The 20,311-nt window shown below is 36.0% G+C and overlaps 2 protein-coding genes across 3 annotated transcripts; both read right to left on the reverse strand.

Moving 5' to 3' along the window:
* Nucleotides 1-1,309: 1,309 nt before the first annotated feature.
* Nucleotides 1,310-6,451, reverse strand: LOC107768612 (TMV resistance protein N-like). Of its 2 annotated transcripts, none has more exons than XM_016587733.2 (7): nucleotides 5,474-6,451; nucleotides 4,076-5,180; nucleotides 3,585-3,995; nucleotides 2,571-3,494; nucleotides 1,814-2,483; nucleotides 1,549-1,727; nucleotides 1,310-1,454 (listed from the first exon to the last, which is right to left on the reverse strand). In XM_016587733.2, exons 1-6 carry the CDS (start codon nucleotides 5,956-5,958, stop codon nucleotides 1,627-1,629), a joined length of 3,696 nt encoding a protein of 1,231 aa, XP_016443219.2. In that variant the 5' UTR covers nucleotides 5,959-6,451; the 3' UTR covers nucleotides 1,310-1,454; nucleotides 1,549-1,626. The 2 variants fall into 2 exon arrangements, with proteins under 2 accessions (XP_016443219.2, XP_016443218.2); XM_016587732.2 differs by having other exon boundaries at nucleotides 1,549-1,733.
* Nucleotides 6,452-10,645: 4,194 nt separating this feature from the next.
* LOC107768613 (disease resistance protein RUN1-like) lies at nucleotides 10,646-18,377 on the reverse strand. Its single transcript, XM_016587734.2, has 3 exons — nucleotides 17,569-18,377; nucleotides 11,309-12,410; nucleotides 10,646-11,226 (listed from the first exon to the last, which is right to left on the reverse strand). The coding sequence occupies exons 1-3, from the start codon at nucleotides 18,078-18,080 to the stop codon at nucleotides 11,011-11,013; spliced, it is 1,830 nt and encodes a 609-aa protein (XP_016443220.2). The 5' UTR covers nucleotides 18,081-18,377; the 3' UTR covers nucleotides 10,646-11,010.
* Between the last annotated feature and the right edge of the window lie 1,934 nt (nucleotides 18,378-20,311).

Raw genomic sequence — 20,311 nt, forward strand, 5'->3', positions numbered from 1 at the left:
TGGTATTTCATATATTGAGCTTCTTGCCAATGAAGTCTTTGGTGAGATTCAAATGTGTATGCAGGCTTTGGAACACCTTATTTCTGGACATTCAATTCAGGTTCCTTTACTGGCGAAATTTGCGTTTGCGTCTGATTTCGGAAGAGGAGAAAACCGACATACACACTCACATCATGCGGATTGCTGAAGGCAACTTTCTTAAGAGTGCTGAGAGCAGTGATGGCTTATGGCTGTTACAAACTTCATCTTCTGTTTCTCATTATAGATGTCGCGTAAGTTTCCCTCCGTTACTCCAATATCTTGAATTTCTCGGCCCACAAAATCTTAGTTTGTGCTCTGCCGTCGAGTTCATTCCATCTACCCGAGCTGTTGAGTTGGTTTCTGTTCATGAAGATGAAAATCAAGTTCTTGGCTATGAAGTTCTTCATATTGGACCTATTGATAATATTGCTACCACTACTACTTATTCATGGCGAGAACTTCAAGTACCTGAGTTGTTCAATAGTGGACGATACGGGGAGAGAAAGAGAACTAATCTGGATTCTTTTCCCAAATCTGCAGTGCGAGAAGGACTTGTTCTTTTCTTTAGAAGGGGAGTTGCTTATTGTATTTGGACCGCTGAAAATAATCTTGATATACATGTTGATATTTTGGATATGGTGAATGAGAGCTACATTGGTCATACTACTCTTTCTGCTGGAACCTTCATCTCAGATGGGTTGAGCAGGATTCAACTCTTGGATTGGAATAGCCAGCTCTCAATCGCTGAAGTGGTTAATGACGAGCTTCATGTTTTGGTGTTAGACGATTACAAAAAAAACAGCAGATAAAATGGAGTAGACGAATCTTCAGGCTCATGACATCGTTAACAGAAGTTATTTGTTTACTTGTTGATAAATCTGCATTGTTCTTTTCTCATTCACAGGGTTTGAAGAAATATGATCTCTGCAGCATTGATATTAACACCGGGAATGTAAAAACAATACAGTCCGTCTGTTACATGCCTGATGCTGTTTGGGTCAACTATATTCTTTTCTCAATAGTTTAGTTCTCAAGGTTTTCTAACATTCTTGTTTTCCTTCCAAACTTAATTTTTGTGTTTTTTTTCCTTTTCCATTGTGATTATGAACAAACAAATGTTAATTATTGTGGTTAAGGTTATGACACCTTAAACTTATTATTACTAACTTGTTATGCTAGCTTGAACCAGTAGTCTCCACATTAACGTCGACCTTGCATCCATAGGCGTATGTAGTGTTATAGTACCGGTTCATCTGAACCCGGTACCTTTGACGCGGAGTATGAATTTAGTGTAAAAATTCATTAAAATTGTAATACATAGTGGGTTTGAACCCATAACTTTAAGAATATAATAGGTTCAATAGTAAGAACTTGAACCCATAGAGTTTAAATCCTAGATCCACCTCTGCTTGCAGCTCCTCTTCCCTTTCGCCCTTCAAGCAGAAAAATTATATTTCTGGGTGAGAAAAATAGTAATGATTTGTCACTACCTGATACACAACTAATGAATTACGTATAATCTTTCACCTCAAGTATAACAAATTCATTATTTTTGAGTTGGTCAGCCAATGTGTTACACTGCTTCAGCATATTGATTCATTTCTCTCACCAAGATCTTAGCAGCAACTCCTCTAACTCTGCTATTGCAGCCTCTTCATCTTCATCCTCATCGTAATCAAAGATGCTATCATCGTCAGCTTCTTCCTCTGCTCCTGCTCCATACATTGAACATGATCATCCAATAGTACATAAATGAGTATAGTTTTTGACATACAAGATTTGAAGCACAGACCTGAACATGCAGTCTCCACATAAGAATCCTCAAACAATTTCTCATTCAAAATTGACCTCACAGCTAAATCTGAATTGTCGCGGAGCACAAAGTAATTAGGGTGAGAAAGGTAGTAATGATGAGCCGCCATCTGATATGAAGGCATAAAGACTTCCATGACACATTCTTCGGATTGATAATCACTAATTGGATTATGTCGTATTGCAAGCTCTCTTGCGTCACTAGTAGATGCTGAGGACTGGTCCAATTCTTGCTTATCATATGCAAGTGTAGCTCCAAGCTCTTTCATCTTAAAAGTGTTACCCCAACAAGGCAATGAAACATTAATCTGATCACCAGTTTGTAAATATTTCCCAAACTCCCAGTGGCATAAAAATGTCAACCTGTTGTTCTCTCCTGGAATGCCAATGAACGATGGGGCATAAATCCACTTAAGACCTTTTGTAATGTTTTGGACCTTGATGTAAAATGTATGCCCGTCCCTAAAATAGCGAAATTTACGAGGACTAGAACGTGCATAGACAACGCAAATGTGCAGTCCTGTTATCTTGATATTAGGAAGTGAATCGACATTCAGGGTCAACAACCTCTGTTCACTCTTGTTGCTGAACCAGCTTGGAACCTCATTTCCTGGAAAATAAGTACTGAAGATGCCAAATTCATGGAGTCCCTGATGCCAAAAAAGAAAGAAAAAATACTTTACATTGAATCAGCTCTACAGGTTGAGGAGAAAGTTTACAGTGAGAAACAAACTTACCTGCTGTACTGAATATGTGCTTTTTGTGCAAGTGAACCTACTAAATATTTCCACCACTGTATCTTGTCTGTTATCCAGCTTGAGAAGTCTTAGAGTATTCAATATTTCCACTTCAAAATGATCAATGGGATTTAGCTTGAAAAGTCCTGAAATCTCACTTAAATTCTCACTTTCCAATACATCTAAAAAGAGAGCTGACATTAGGTTGGGTAGATTTGTAACTGTTTCCAGTGATGAACATCTAACTGCCTTCAGCTTAACAAGGCTCGGCGGAAGCTCTGGCAGAGATTGGAGGCTCGGGCATCCATCTAACCAAAGGTCTTGGAGCAAACAAAGGTTCTTTATATTCTGAGGCAGGTTATAAATCAGATTTTCGCTTAGATTCAAGAAGCATAGTGAGGGAAGGTTACAGAGGCCAAACGATAGAGCATCGTCTGTTAAGTTGCATTTAGCAAGACTTAAGCTGACGAGCGAACTTGATAAAGAAGAGAAGGAAAACTGGTTAGAGTCTGGGGATCTTCTTAGGTTTGATGACCAAGTTTGCCAGAGGGACCTCCATGATTTCTCATTACCACCAACTGGCGCTAGCTGACCAAAATTCATGCCATTAGCCTGTAGAGTTTTCAAAGATTCTAGCTTGCCTAGCTCTATTGCTGATGTAACTAGTCTAGAACATCCAGAGATAATAAGTTTTTCTAAGGATTTGAGCTTACAAAAGCTTCCAGGTAGCTTCCTTAGATTCTTGCAGTCTCTTAAGTTCAGATAGACCAGTCGGTCGAGGACTCCAATTGATTCATGAATCTTGACCAACTTAATGCAGTCTTTCAATATCAAAGTTTTTAGATTGGGAAGTCCGCAAAAATCAGGAGTTCTTTTTAGGAAATGGGAATGACTAAAGTTAAGGATCTTCAATGATCTGAGAATCTGCAACATGGAAGTAGGAGGTAAAAGTTAAGTCTAATTCAAAAGACATTTTCCTGCAGTAGATGAAAAGGAAACACATCTATAACATACCTTAGTTCCATCCCAGGTTTTTTCCAAACAACTTTTTTTCATTTCAAGGGCAACCAGACTCTCTAGAGGGAGATCTTCAGGAATGGTCTTCATATGAAATCCAGACCAACACAGTAATCTCAGACTTTTCGGAAACAAACTATAGAATTCAGTGAATCTTACATAACTAAGCTGGAGAATCCTCAGCCTCTGCATTCTTGAAAATGCATCAGCTTCAAATTCTATATTGTTTGAACCCTCTGTATCGGCATCACCAAAATGCTCCAAATGCTTACGGCGTTTCTTTGAATTGCCATGACCAACCAGACCAATATCTTCGTTGAAGAAATATGATCTGACAGATTTGAGTAGTTTGGACAATTTTGTGGACATTTCCTTGTCAAGAACTAAGCATTCAATTTTTTCAGTTCCCTGATAGAAAAACAACAATTGTTTATTCATTATTGCCTATTATAATGCATACACAATATCAAAGATTAAAAGAGTGTTACAGTTTTTTCATTCAAGATATTGAAGGAATCTCTGTATCGCCAAACTCTGCTTCTCTTCCAAGGCTCCCAAGGGGATTCTAGACGAATAATTTCTTTTCCCATATCTTGAATCAATGAATGCACTTTCAGCTTATCATTGTCCATTTCAATCAAACATCTATCTGAAAGAATCTCAAGTCCTACTACTGAGAAAAAGCCGCATCCATCAAGTATAGTAACTGCATAGTCTTTATCCTTTCCAACAAAGAAACAGACAATATCGAGGAATAGATTCTGTACATCATCATCTGGCAGCAAATCATAGCTAACTCTGAGTTTTTCCAGGATCTTATTGTCAGGGATTGCCTTTAATTTCCTCAATGCACTTTCCCACACCTCTATACTTCTGTCACAAAGAGAAGAACCTAAAACTTTGAGAGCCAAAGGAATCCCTTTACAATGAAGTATCACATTTTCTGAAAGGTCCTTGTGATCTTCTGAAGGTTGTTCTTTTCCAAAAGCGTGCCAACTGAAGAGTCGAATTGATTCTTGAGCATTCAATGGTGTGACCTTATACATCTTACATCTGCAGACTTCACTAGCATCAAATAGGTGCTGATTTCTGGTTGTTATGATAATTTTACTACCCGGATAATACCATCCTCTCATCCCAAGTACAACATTTAACTGATCTCTATCGTCCACATCATCGAGAACAAGAAGAATTCTTCTGCAACGGATGGCTTCTTGAATCTTGCTGACTCCTTCATCGACGTTGTATATCTTTTCAACCTTCTTCCCTAGAACATTTGAAAGAAGTTGTCTTTGTAGACTTACAAGACCATCATGTCTTTCTGAAGTTTTATTTACATCAGCAAGAAAGCTGCTGCCATCAAATTTGTCAAAGTTCAGATTGTAAGCAGTCTTGGCTAGTGTAGTTTTACCTATACCTCCCATCCCATATATAGCCATAATATCAACACTAGTCGATCCATCTTGCAACCAGAGATTGATGTCTCTAACTCGAGAATCTATTCCAACTGGATGGAGAGCAACACTTAAAACTGTGCGATTTAGTTTTCTTGCAACCACCTTCACAATCTCTTCAATAAACTTTGACTCACACCTGAAAATTGGATTGTATCCAATACCATCCAAAGTCAGAAACAAAGCACGTATATACTCTGCCAAAATTAGTAACCAGTAATATTTGATAATTCAGAAATTCCTCTAGTTTTCATCAGCTATTGAAGACTAGAATAGAGGGAAGTAAGATTATAGGTATCCATGCACCAGCGAGGATAACAGGCTTTATATTGGATATGCAACTGTCTAAAAGCGAGGATAACTGCAGCGAAACAATTTGAAATCCACTAATACAAAACTACCAACATAAACATAAAGCTAGTAAAAGTTTACCCATCAGATTGATTCTGTAAGACCATTCCTCCCAAATCAGCAACTTCTGTTAGAGCAGCCTTCCATTCCTTCACCTTCTGCAACCATTCCAGTCTCCTTCCTTCGGCCCCGGATTTAAATCTCTCTTCATACATTAAAAAATCTTGTTCAAAACTCCCTTTTTGTTTCCTGACTTCTGAGGGATCCACATCATAAAACACAGGCAGAACGAAACGTCCAAAAGTTCTCTTACTCTCAAGTATAAACACAAGTTCATCAAGGCACCTCTCTGAAGAGGTATACTCTTTAGTGAAGACAACAATGAGAATTCTTGATTCTTGAATTGTTTTCTGCAGTTCTTTGCATCCCTTTTCATCTATCTCAAGTTCATCAACTCTGAATGCGCGAATACCAGCATTTGATAAAGCTGAAAGAAGATGATCTCCAAAGGACATGCCTATTTTGGTTGCCAAACTCAGAAATGCATGATAAGCAAACTGAGTCATTTCTTTGTTTTGTTTTGATCAGTCACTGATAAAAGATTGTTTTTTTGAGAAGCAATTGTTTAGAAGCATAGAAGAGATAAATAGGTGACTTCGGATATGCAGGCCGTCTAAGAAGGTACATGCATTGTTTTTACATGTCAAAATCAAAAAGGAATAGATATATATTCTAAAATTTACATAACCTAAGGTCTACATATCATTAACTAACCTAGTAAATGACAAGCCAGGGATATAAGGTAGGGTTGCCACGCCACCCACTCGCTTCCGTAAAAGTTTTACTGTGTGTGTAAGATAGCTCTGAGAAAACGATTATATTGTTAAAGTCACTGGTTCAGCGCCCACGTTAGAGGCTTTAGTGGCGTTTTGGATGCGAGTTTGAATCCTACTGTAGCGTCTTCATTATTATTCTACGTATTAAGATTTCTTTATTCTTAGTTTATTTAGCTCTAGGGCCCATCTGTTCTTCCTTTTTTCCCTTCGTTGTACTGCCATTCTTCCTTTTTATTTGCTAATCTGTCCTTTTTTATTGATTTTAGTATTAGCATATAATGATTCTTTTTTTTATAACATAACTAGATACGCTTCACATACTTTTGTTTGAGTTACATACGTGAAGAAAAATGGAAGATTAACCAAATATTATAGATGTACATTTTTTAAACAGAAGTAACACGCTAAATATTCATTCATTCCAGTAAAGCATATTGAGCATATCCTATGAGCTGAAAAAGACAGAGGCGGACCCATGTGTATGGGTGAGGGGTCACCGGACCCCGTAAACTTCGGCCGAAATTCTCTGTATATATACGTATATACCTTGAAAATGGTTAATTTAAAGCAGTTGGCACCCTGAACACTACAAGCCTTTAGGAGGCACTGGTTGAGCAGAATAATGTGCCCCCATCGCATAAAAATCCTGGGTCCGCCTCTGAAAAAAGACCCATATTCTCCTCCATTGGATATAAAAATCTGCATTGCAAAATTTGAAAAATACCTGGATTGCAGAAAATAAATACAGCAATGAAAAAATGGAGTTCCGCAACAAAAAAAAAACAGCAAACACAGCAGAAAACAGCAGCAGTTTCGTGTTTAAAACAGCCCGAAAACCTTAGAGAAGAAACTCAGAACCAACTCTAAAGAAGACTTGTACTTTTCTAAAAGTTTGCACTCTAAAATTTACTCACAAAGCTCACCATTTCAGCTTGCTAAAGGGTGTTTTAGTTGCTGATTTTTCACTCTTAAAATTATATTTTTAGGGTGTAAAAACTGTCCAACCAAACCAATGTGTGATGGAGCCCCCCTTCCTTTAAGGTGGTTTGGCTTATTGATATAGAGAATAAAAAATAGGAAAGTCCGAAAAATTTGCGAAGCTACGGTCCAACAAACATTTTCTAGTTGCTCCATTTTCTCCTTCTCCTATTGCCTTTTTTCACTTTTCAAAATTCTTTCCCCTTTCCTTTACCCCCCCCCCCCCCCCCCCCTCATGTTGTCCCCCCTCCTTTCTCCTCCCCTTTTTACTTTTCTTTATTTTCCTTCTTTTTCAAAACCAAATCATTCATTTCCGTGTTGTTTTTTGACTTTTTTTGTGATGAGTTCATTTAGTAAGAGAGAGTAGGAATGTGGTTGTTTGGGAATAATTATGTTGGTGATAAGGTATGTGCTATATAACGCGAGGGAATTGGCAAAAATTCAAGTATGATAAAAAATTAGTTGCTCACATTATTCAATAAAGGAAAAGACAAACGTCATATCCTTAAACAATTAGAACCCACCATATTTACCTACTGAAGGAAGAAACCTTAATTTGGGGATGACACGATTAAATGCTCCTTTTAGAAGATGATAATGTGAGGTATTTGCCTCTCCCTTATAGACAGTAATGTTCTTTTTTCTCCCAATGAGACACACTCATGTACAACCAGTTCATATTTTGCACTATCCATTAGTAATTATCAATAATACATATAAAGCAATTAATTATGAAGAGAATGTGATATGAAGAGGAAGACTGCATGTTGCCAAATGCTTTATAGTCGCAATTGTTTTAATAGTTGAAAGAGAGATTATTGGTTAGATTATACGATTCTTTACCCTTTGCTCTAAAGATTCTTTAATTCTTTACCAAAATAATGGTTGTTTAACTCTTATTAGTTGTGTCATTTAATGTACAATTGAAAACTGAATTTGAGATTTGGAACCGTGTCTTTTCAATTTTCAGTTATAAAACAAAATAAATAAAAAGAATGAAGGGAAAAAGGCAAAAAAAAAAAAAGGAGAAAGATAAATAGGATCTTTGGCATAAGAGATGTACAAAGTCACCTTTTCTATTCCCGCAATTATATAGTATATATATAGATATTATTTTATATATTGGAGTATAATTTGTATCGTATTTCCTATTGGCTTAAGAAAAAACACTGAATAACTTGATTGACAGTTATTTTGAGTTGACTATAATACGATGAATGTTGAAGGTAACTAGACAATTAACATGAAAAAATTAATCCAGGAATGATAAAGGTAAATTATTCTAGTGAAACAAAGAATATGTAGTATTAAGCTAGTCTTTAAGTAAATTTTCTAATTTAAGGCCCTCTTTCATGATTTTTTTTTTAAAATTAAGTATACAAATACTGAACCTAAATCGAACTTATTTGATTTGTCAAAAAAGACATATTCCGGATAATCCTAAATCATTTTTGTTCGGTCTTTGTAGCTAGTTGTAAGTATTATTTAGGGGCATACACATAAATTTTTAATAAGTGGTGTCAATATTTGAAGACGCGAACAAATAAATAATTACTATAACAACAAACAACGTTAAATTTTTTATTCATATCCAAATTTTTTTATTATTATTTATATATACATATCTAATAAAATATTTCGGCGAAGCGGTTTCCCGTAACACTGCTTGGTGTCATATATATCTGCCCTTGAATATACTGTATGCATAAAGTAGTGACACCCGCAACCTCCGAATTCTGGATCCGCCACTGATTATTGACAACAAATTGGCAATACATATATGTAGTTATTACTACACAATTTATCTATTATTTATTGCAAATAGATTTGGAAAGTTGCTGGTAAAGTTGTTATCATGTGACCAGGAGGTCACGGATTCGAGTCATGGAAACAGCCTCTTGTAGAAATGCAGGGTAAGGCTGTGTACGATAGACTCTTATGATCCGGCCCTTCCCCGGACTCCCCGCATAGCAGAAGCTTAGCGCACCGAGCTGTCCTTTTTTAGATTTGGAAAAACTAAGGTAAGAAAAATGCTACTTTAGCACATCTCTATAATAGGACAGAGGTTCTAGAGTGAGAGTCCCCAACTACTACGTGCAACCTTTCAGTGTCAACCTTACGAAAAAAAAAGTGTTAAAACAATATGAAAATAGAACTGCGTTTACATTTCAGCTTATATGAACCATATTCTAGAATACTTAAATTGGCAAAATATATCTTATTTGTTTAGGATTAAGACTTAGAGAAACATGTTTCCGGTCCACATTGGGAACATCATGAGAAACTGTCATTTAGAAAGTTCTATTTATCATAAAATTCATAGAACTTGTAACATTTTCAAAACCTAACACACTTCCAATTATAAGTTATTTAACATATTCTTTCAATCTAGAAACTGTTGGAATCAGTTATACGAATCCTCAATGAGTATTCACTATATTTAATTTCGTTCCAACACACAACATATTTGTTTGTTAAGGCAGATTAAGGGTCCACTAATATTGGAGATTTTCTTAATCCCATACTTATCTTTATATTGACATTTAAAGATTAAAAAAGCTTGTAGAAACACCGGGCATAAGTTATATATGATCCAACTAGTTGGTATCACCTACCATCGTATTCGTATTTTGTTGTTGTTGTTTTTATTATTACGCAAGAATATAAAAATGTTGCACTATTCTTCGTATCAACCCAGAGTTTACAATGCAATAAAATGTTTACCCTATATTTTTTATTGTACTAGAACCTTTTATAAATTATCACCCCTCTTTGTTGTGGGCTTACTCACATTGTCGGTCCCAAGCCCGAATAAAGGAAGAGGATTGCGGTAGACTAGCCGCGAGCGTAAAACTTGTCAAGATGATTCTTCGACCAGATATTGATGTTGTATCGCCCCCTCTTCGTCCAAATTATTGAACTAGCAGATGTTTTTGATAAATATTTTTGGATTTTTAGACTTAACAGTCAAAAGGACAATTATTAGTGAATCCGATTCTGATACTTGTATTTCTTTGTCAATATTGGCATATTATTATTCCGACTCCATGTGAAGAGAAATTCTTGAAATCCCATTTTGTGGTGCTACAAGACGTTTGAAATAACAAGTCGAAATCCTCCTTAAAGCATTAAGTTTTAGCCCATCATTATTTCCCACTAAAAGGTAAAGATCCAGCTTTTATACCTCCTAATTGTTTGATGCAGAGTAAATAACCAAACACACTATATATTCACTATGAATCAAGTCATGTAAAAGTTGGATATGGTTTTGAAGCTCAAAAGCACCATCACCAGAAGCTTATTTGCTATAAATATGAAAAATTACCCTTGAGAGTAAATAAAAAGGCAACTCATCTATATACGCGCGTCAAAACTATGATATTTCTTATTTGAACCCTGTAATTCAATTAGATATATCAAAGAGGAAAAACTCAAGACATTTGGAGACTAAAAATGAATTGGTTATAGGTTACATTTTTGGCTCCTTACAGTGAACTGTTTGCTAAAGCAAACTATGCAGCTAGCTAAAACGACCTTATGACTGTACAATGAGTTAATGAAACATACATTTACACCATAGCCCACCCAAAGCTGATAAAAAATAACAGTACTGGATGTACCTCTATAACTTACAAAAATTGTGCAACTAACAGAGTATGTAATGCTCAGATATTATCAGGTAATGATTCTGATTGAAACCTGACACTCACAACACTCGTGTATTTCTAGCTCGACATGATTAAGTGATGCATTAGTGTTGGTTTTTCAAAGGGAGAGGAGGCATCTTCACAGGTACTTCTGTCATCATGGGAAGAATCTTTTGAGGCCACCAGATATGGGGAATGTCGAAAGAAGTCCTACAAAGCGCCTTTTCAACGAATTGCCTAGGTATGGCAGAATAGCTATTTCTGGAAAATCTTGATAATATGGTCTTTTTGCAACATTAGGACCAAGTGTTGGGACAAGACCATCTTCCGACGGATGTGCACTACGGAGGTCTCCTCCATTTGCATCAGTTTCCTGTTCCAGGAAAGTGTGTGAGAAACAAGAACGCTTTCAGAATCTACTAAGACAAGATAAATAGAAAATAGAAGATGCTTACATTGTTCTCTGTCAGGTAATTTGATAGACCCCATTGGTTCAACAATTTACACAATCTCTCAGGATCATCCGGTGATTCTCGACGAATAATTTCTTTCCCCATGTCCTGAATAAGTTGAGGCATCATCACCTTATTTTCATCATCAATGCTGATGAGGGATCTGTCAATGAGGTTCTGAATTCCAACTGTAGGGTGAAAATCACAGTTCTCCAATATCTTGATAACATCATCTTTGTCCTTCCCAACAAAAAAAGAAGCAATAAGGAGGAACAACCTCTGGTCATGATCATCTAGAGACTTATAGCTTATCTCAAGATTCTTTTGAACTTTACTATGAGGGATTGCTTCCAATTTCTGTAATTTACTTCTCCATATTTCCATATCTCTCCCTGAAAGAAAAGAGCCCAAATCATAAAGGGCTAACGGAAGCCCACTGCAATGCTGTATTGCCTCTGTTGAAAGCACCTTGAACTCTTCTAAAGGGTGGTCTTGTGAAAAGGCATACCAACTGAAGAGCTTTAGGGACTCATCCTCCCCAAGTTCCTTAATCTTGAATAACATGTGCCTCTCATGCGCCTTCAATAATTTCTCACACCTTGTTGTTATGAGAATTTTACTCCCCGGATAAAACCAATCTCTTGTCCCAATAAGTGAATCTAAGACATCCAGCTGATCCACATCATCAAATACAACAAAAACCTTTTTGTTGCCAATAGCATCTTTCATTTTGACAATTCCTTCATCAGCATTGTATATCTTTTCCTTTCTGCCTTTCAAAATACTTTCAAAAATTTGTTTTTGCAAATAAACCTGACCATTTGGATGTTTCTCTGAGATATCTCTGACATTTGCAAGAAAGCAACTGCCATCAAATCTGTCATAGTTAGAGTTGTAAGCTACTTTAGCAACAGTAGTCTTTCCTATGCCACCAAGTCCACAGATCACCCCAATGCCAGCTTCACTGGATTCATCCAGTAACCATGAGTTAATGTCCTTCACTCGAGACTCTAATCCAACTGTGTATGAAGGTACACTAAGTACTGTCCGATCCAATCTTTTGAGTATCTCCTTGATGATTTTTTGGATGAATTTTGCCTCGTGCCTACAGTGCAAATGTAAGAGACGAAAAATTCAGTAAAGCGCTGCAACTTGCCAAGTATTGGAGAACATACAAAAAGAGTTTGCTAATACTTCACATTTATGAGCAAGCATAACACTAGTGGGACAATCAGTCATATTAAGCATCAGTTAAATCAAATAACGGGGTTGTTGCCTAGGCAAAATTGAGAACTACGAAAATATGAAAATTTTGGGTTTTTGTTTTTTGCTTCTGGATGTACGAACCTTTAAAGCACCTTCTTAGTGCTAAATCAATATATATGGCTTCCTAGTGCTACAGGAGAAAAAATGAGCTATATTTACTTGTGTGCTGTGAAGAAATTTGACAATACTGTGGCACAACAAAGAAGGAAATGGACAACGAATAAAGAGACCAGTAGCACAGGAAATAGAGAACCAAGAAATATTATAGTGAACCATGTCCAGTTAGGAAAACGATGAACACAAGGACACGTTCAGCCTCATCATTACTGGAGTGTATCATACACAAATTTCCAAAAGAAACTGAGATATGAAGTGCGTCTACACTTAGTGCATGGAATGCTCAATACCATTTACACAAGTAATCTTTATTTTTATTTTTATTTTTAGGCAAAGGGCCAAATAAATTCTTGTACTTTCGAAAATGGTCTAAGAATACCCCTCGTTATACTATTGGGTTATATATTCCCCTGCCGCCATACTTTGGAACAATAATACCCTTATTTTGAATGGAGTGTCACGTGGCAGCACCAGATTAAAATGACTCATTTATTTTTTTTCCCAACCCGTTTAAATAAACACACCACCCGACCCAAATTTCAAATTAAGGGATCAGCTTTGTCTTCTCTCAATTCCTTCCAAACTCTGAAGTTAGTCAAAATGATGTTACTTTCAGCAATTGTACCTTCTGATATGCGACGATAATAACATTTTTTATATGTTGAATTTCTTTCATATAATGGGTGTTACACGTGTATCAAGTGACTAGTACATTAAACCTTGAGTGTTGACAAAGACAACTAGTCTATTGCAATAATCTTCCCCCTCCTCAACCACTTCCGAGAACTCAAAATAAATTAAAGTACCAAATAATTTGCCCTTAAACGTTATATTGCTTTTATGAAGCCAAAGTTAAGAAAAGATGTTACAAAAACAAAACAGAAAAGAAGAAAGGAAAGACAATGAAGGAATTAAATGATTAAACTTCAATAGAATAAGTTCTCCAGAGATATGACTAAATCAGATGATAATCAAAGGAAATAACAATTCAGAGCTGTAAAATGGGGTTAAAAAAAAAATGGGGTTCAACTTCATAAATTCCTCTTCTAATTTTTCGCTTCTTTCTGTTTCAACGGAGTGGATAAGGTAAAATGGGGTTCTTTTTTACGTCAGGTTGTATTTTAAGTGGGGTAAAATTTGGGTCAGTTGTGGGTTTCTTTTAAACAGATCGGGTAAAAAAAGAAATGGGTCATTTTAATCTGGTGCTGACACGTGGCACTCCATCCAAAATAAGAATATTTTTGTTCCAAAGTATGATGGCAGGGGTATATATAACCCAATAGTATAACGACGGGTATTCTTAAACCATTTTCGAAAGTACAGGAGTATATTTGGCGCTTTGCCATTTATTTTTTTAAGGAAAATATGGACCCTATGAATCGGGGTATGCATTTCCCATCTAGACAAGTATTCTTTCTTTTGTATCTTCAAATTTGTCTATTCAGGGCATTTTGTCTCCTTCCTTTGTATCCTTCATTTTCTTAAAGCAGATCATTTGACACTGATAACTTAACAAATAAATGAGAACACAACGAGTTGAAGAACTGCTGACCGATCATCATCATACTATATTAAAAGTGGGAAACTCATTTGTATAAAGTTGAATTATAAAATCGCCCATCAAAAGTTTGAATGATCTTTTTACCCTTCAATTGCTCATTCTTCTATAATATTTTTGTGCAAAAAAGTAAATATACATTTAAATAAATACTACTCTACCAGACTTAAACACCATGATGTCTCTTGAATATATCAATTTAATGTATTTGTATGCTTTGGGACCTTCGGTGCTCTTTGTATTTCTAGGTAGAGTGAATTCATGGTGTTATTTTGTTCGTATTCCAATTGAAAATATGAAAGGTTAAGGTTGAAATATGTACCATTTTATAACAGCCAAAAGCAATAAATTCTTGGAAAGCAATATGCAATGAATGCTTGGGCTATCTCAAAATTCTTAAAATGTGATGAGGAATAGGTGAATAGCAAGGCACTGCTTATGATTCCAGACCGAAAACTCAAACCCTCTCTCATATTGATGTTGTCATTCTTTATCATGCAATTTTATATGCATTTTTCGTTTTCCTTACATTCTGAGGTTTTCTCTTCTTTTTCTTTTCATATTCTTTGGGATAATTTAGTGTGTTAATTTATTTTGCAGCTTAACCTTGCTGACTAAATCAATGTTGCTTCTGTAAGATTATATCTGCAATTGTAAGTCTTCATCTCAGTCGCCGTCATCTAGAAGAAGGCTAAAATTTATTTCTTGGACTTTATGTGTGATTTCTCATGTTAGCTTGAGCATTATATTTTTTAACCTTTTTATTCAAAATAATTTTGACTCTTTTCTGACTTTTTATTTTCCATGGAAGACCAGGAAATATTAGATGATTGAGAAAGTAATCAAGACAAAAGCAAAAACGAAAGACACATAAAAAAAACTTGACTCGATCCCAATAGGTATATTGTATTCTTGGCCCTACAAATGGAGGCTATAAACATTTTTTTTTGTGCATCTTTTCCGGAAGGAGTTTGCTCTTTGTGTGCAGCATGGGTAGCATTCACTATAGATGGGGAAAACATGTAAAAACTGTAAACATTGAATTTCAAGTTCAACGTAATGACTTTGATGTAGTACGTTGCTGCAATTTTGGAAGATTATGTAGGTAAATGGCACTATTGGTGCATGATTTTGAACAAATTGAGGATGTATCAGATTTCGATGCCATATGTAAATTATTTAAGAGTATTAGAATAGCGAAACTGAGAATACTATTTGTGTGCATCTACAGGTTATATATAGTGTAGTACTGCTTTTTACTGCAACCATGGAAAGAGAAAAGTCCAGACTACTATTATGTGAAAGATACGTACAAAGAAAATATTTATGAGATGTGCACGAAACTTACTTTTTCTTACACTTCTATTTTTATTTTATAGCTAATATAATTGCTTTTAGAATATCTACAAATCTTCCTTTTTAAAAAAACTATACCTCACATATATGTTAATAAAGTTACTTGATAGAAGTAGATAATTGACATTGCACTATATTGTCTCACACACCATTGTAAGCAGATTAATTAGGGGGTAGTGTTTTTATGTTTCCGAAAATACTTATTTGCATGACATCTCCAAGTTGCTAATCCCAATCATTACATACTACAGAATTTGCTAACATCATGCATAGCACAAGTATAAAATGGTAATTCAAAATATGTTGTTTATATACTTTAGTTTATCTTTTATTATTCAGAACATGCTTTATATATGCGCTATGCATACATATTCTTTCCCTCAAATTGTGTGTAATTTATGGCATACATATTCTAATATTGTTTTAAAAATGATTAGTATGGGATACACGTGCAACGCACGTGTTCAAAAACTAGTAAAGTTAAAAGCACATACGAGTCAGGAGCATTCACAGAATGAAAGAAGATTGTGTCATAAGCAGGTAGTTATTGCTCCCTTAGAGCAAGGTTTAAATCCAAGAGTCCCTAGTTGACCAAGTCTTTTACTTCAACTAGGCAGAGAGAATCCTTACTAGCTTCTGACAAGCAGGAGAAGGAAGGAAGGTAAAAGAAAAGGAAAAAAACACAGATACATCCCTGCACACCATGAGTTCGATTTGGGTACCGCCATACCCCAATATGCAGGGCAGCACATCTATGGAAAAGAGGACCCAAAATCTAAGTGAAGATTTCACCAGCAATCTTCAGCATTAGAATGTGTTTGATGTCATTGCTACCAAAATCTAGAGGTGATAGTAATGGACAAAAAGTACAAGTCACTATGACGTCTATAGGGAGTCCTTTTAAATCAAAAGAAATCTAATAGGGAAAGATCATTTAAATGCAGTGGTTCAAAGTTGTAAATATTGAAGAAAGATCAGTAATGAGACTTCTGTAATGGGATCCATATGAGTGACACTTAGTAGCATAAAAGAGGCCCTGGAACAACCCTGGTTTGTCTCTGAAGTGGATGGCCAGCAATGAATTCTGAGAAAAGGAAAAGGTATATATGAATTCTAGGAATCACTATCTTTTAGGTGAAACCCCATGAGGTTCAGTTACTAAGGGTTTATGCATAGCATTAACCATCTGGAATACTCAAACATGAGTTTCATACAAGTAGAATCCAACCTTATGGTAGTTTTTTATCATCTTTAGCGTTGAACTTTCTGTCTTTTGATTGATTTCATTCTTTCACATTAGACTTTAGGCCATCTTGGTTACACCTTTTGACTCAAATTTGCTTAGAGCTCAAACGACTATTTAAGGGTCTTTGGCATACTAAATCACTTCAACTTTCGGCAGCTCACAGTTAACTTTTCATGTTCATAGAGGAAGTTTCCTCCATATAAATTTTGCCCATTTAGCATTTCCAGAGTATCTTTTCCTGAAATCATCTTTCCAATAGATCATTTTGCAGGGCACATTAGGCAGTTTCACTTTGCAAGCACATTAAGATGTATGATAGTCAAATACATAGATATTGTAATTTTTGCAGCCCAAATCAAACTTACATCAAAACTTTCAAACAGATATGAGGTCTGATTCGGTGACTAGAGCTCCAGCTGGTAGGATGGGGGTTTGAGTCACGTGGACTGTAAGTTCAAATACCGTTTATTCTATAAAAAAATTCCAATTTAAATAAATGAAATTAATCAGTAGATTATTGACTCCCTAAGCAAAACTTCAGCCAAGTTTCCCTAAGCAGAACAGAACCCTTTTTCTTTCACCAGTAACAATTGAAATAAACATAGCTTTCAAGCCTCAAGCCTAATCTAAAGACAGCATGAGGAAACGTCAATTACAAACACTGAAGAAAAAAGCGACCAGAACATTAGATAATTTAAAGAGAAAAAGAAAGAAACTAACCCGTCAACTTCTTTAGCTAAGCACATTCCTTCCAATTTAGCAACTTCTTTCAGAGCTACTCTCCACTTGTCCATCTTCTCCATCCATACCTTTCTTTTTTCTCCAGTCTCCGCATTTCCTCTCTTTTCATGGTTCACAAAAGCTTCAGCAAAACTCCCAGTTTGGTTCTCAACATCCTCAGGGCTAACAGTGTAAAACACAGGCAAAACAGTATGACCCTCTTTCTTCCTCCGATCAACAATGTTGACTAGCTCATCAAGACACCATCTTGAGGAAGCGTAATCTTTGGATAAAACAATTAGGGAAATCTTGGATTCTCGAATACCCTTCTGGAGTTCAGATTCTATGTTTTCTCCTCTGCGGATTTCATCATCGTCTCGAAAAGTTCGTATTCCCGCGTTGATGAGAGCTGTGTAGAGATGATCAGTGAAGTTTTTTCGGGTGTCTTCACCTCTGAAGCTCAAGAAAACATGGAAAGAGTAACGGGTTTGTGTGGATTGTGGGGTTGCCATTGAAATTGGTCCAAGAAAATGATGACCCAACAGAGAGATTTTACGAAAGTGATAAGCTGTGCAGAGTCAAAGAGGATAATGACCCAATTGAGATTTTGATGATTTGTGTGTGTGCTAGTAAGAATGAAAACTAGAAGCTCAAGAGAAAATTCACTGGAGAGCAAAGTTTAGAGAGTTTTGAGGAGTTGAAGTCAATGGAAATGCCGTGTGAACTGTGAAGAGAAAATGGCGAGGTTTTGTTAACGCAAGGCAAATTGCGTGTTAAGGTAATTTTCTTTCCGGCTTCCTTTTCCCCTTGTAAAATATTCCTTAGCAAACGCCCTTTGTACAACAAAGCATACATCATAAGTATTACTTCCTTTTTTTTCATCTTGTAATTTTCGTTTTAAACCAAAGGATATCACCTTTTCGAACTGTAATATACTCTGCCATTTTGATTTTTTACGGCAGTCCTTTATTTTTTTATTTGCAAGTGAATTATTCGAGTTACCCCATTGTTCCCTTTGACAATTTGCGCATCAACTAGTGTTTACTTTTAAAGTTAGTTACCGAAAAAGTACTTTTTTGGGCTTAAAATCCTCTTCTTTTTTGGATTTTTATACGCAGTTTATAAATGGGAAACTACCAGCTATGTCCATTTATAAGTAGCTTATTACAAAAATTGGTCAATTCATAAAATATTACTAATATCAGCCAAGTATTACCAATACTATCCAATTAGCTATTTGTAGCCAAAAAGGGTCAAAATTTTAAGTGGGTGTTACTAGGATATATTGAGTAAATCTTAAGGAGCTTGAACCTCAGTTTTGGATGATTTTGTGGAGTTTGGTTTGAATTGAAAATTTGAAGTAGAAGGTTAACATGAAAAAAAAATCATTTGTGTATCACATATTGGATCAAATGTATATTCATGTATACCTGTGTATGAGATATATGTGTGTTACATGTTTGATACATGTATCGCAGAAGAATTTTTTCATCATCTTATTTGCTACCTCATCCATGAAATTTCCTTTCTGTCTTTCATCTAATTTTGTTGATCACGCTTAAAAATATTGAAGAAGAGCTTTGCGTGTGCTTTTTGGAGAGGAGTAACCTTATTTATTTGGATTTTCAATTTATATATGTGTTTGGCTAGTTTTAGTAAGTCTACGTTTAATAACTAGAGGTTGGTAAGTTGAGACTTATTTGAGAGATTTATGTAAAATTCCCTTTATAAATCTCTCAAAAACTCCGCAATGAATATAGCTTACTTTTGGACTGTCTACGCGTAGTAAATTGAAGCTGTATCATCATAAAGTCAAGTAAATTGTAATGCATTAAGCTTTGTATGTAGAACTAATTAATGCTATGGAGAATGTCAATTGTGCAAAATCCAAGAAAGAAGGGGCGATAGCCCATCGAAACATAGAAATAAACCACAAAACAGAGGTAAACACATGGTAAAGTAAACCACTCATTAATCTTGTTACAAAACAAGCCTCAAATAATTTGAGGCTACAAGTCCATGTTTGTTAAATGTCTTATTGATATTACTGAGAAAAACGCGAGACTGAATTTTACTGTCATCCCCGTTCTTGCACCACCAATTCACCTGCACAATAACAAACTCGTATTCAGTTTTCAATTTGCCAAATCTGCTGCCAATTTACCAAATAGAACAATACTCATGGACAAGTATGAAGAGATGCAAAATATTTAACTTAGCAACGGTTGTGAACAATTTCATCTTGCTAAATATTGCTTGTCTTAAGCACTCATGGGGATAATTGGATATTGCTTAGAGCCAGGTTGTTCTCTCCTTTTTTTTTTTTTTGATTTGCACCGGGTGTCCTAGTCTCTTCGAGCCCCGACTAATCCCGGGGGTGCACAGGCCCTCAGCAAGGAGTTTTCCCGCAAGTGCACCACGGTTAATTCAGGTTTTACCCGGTCCGATGGCCCTCATAAATTGTTTGCACCCAGTGGGTTTCGAACTTGAGACCTTGAAAGGGAGAAAACCCCAAGGCTCAAGTCAATTGCCACCAGGCCAACCTCAGGCCTGAGGGTTGTTCTCTCCTTTCCTATCTCCTGCCTCAAAAGAAGCTCCCTACCTAGCCGAACAAGTGGGAGCCTATCTGGAGACAGACATACTGGAAATCTCTCTTCCCTCCTCTCCGTAGTTCATAAAAAAGTTGACATAATTGACAAAGGCATGCACTTGCCATCACTAAATCCATTCCCCAATGGAGGAA

The sequence above is a fragment of the Nicotiana tabacum genome, chromosome 7 (genome assembly GCF_000715075.1).
Source record: "Nicotiana tabacum cultivar K326 chromosome 7, ASM71507v2, whole genome shotgun sequence".
NCBI lineage: Eukaryota > Viridiplantae > Streptophyta > Magnoliopsida > Solanales > Solanaceae > Nicotiana > Nicotiana tabacum.

Excerpts from the sequence above, each read along its gene's own strand:
- LOC107768613 (XM_016587734.2), bottom strand. The coding sequence starts at position 18,080 with ATGGCAACCCCACAATCCACACAAACCCGTTACTCTTTCCATGTTTTC. Across the intron at positions 12,411-17,568 it reads TTAGCTAAAGAAGTTGACGG|GCACGAGGCAAAATTCATCC; the intron begins GTTAGTTTCTTT and ends TTTGCACTGTAG. Across the intron at positions 11,227-11,308 it reads ATTACCTGACAGAGAACAAT|GAAACTGATGCAAATGGAGG; the intron begins GTAAGCATCTTC and ends TTCCTGGAACAG.
- LOC107768612 (XM_016587732.2), bottom strand. The coding sequence starts at position 5,958 with ATGACTCAGTTTGCTTATCATGCATTTCTGAGTTTGGCAACCAAAATA. Across the intron at positions 5,181-5,473 it reads TTACAGAATCAATCTGATGG|GTGTGAGTCAAAGTTTATTG; the intron begins GTAAACTTTTAC and ends TCCAATTTTCAG. Across the intron at positions 3,996-4,075 it reads ATATCTTGAATGAAAAAACT|GGAACTGAAAAAATTGAATG; the intron begins GTAACACTCTTT and ends TTTTTCTATCAG.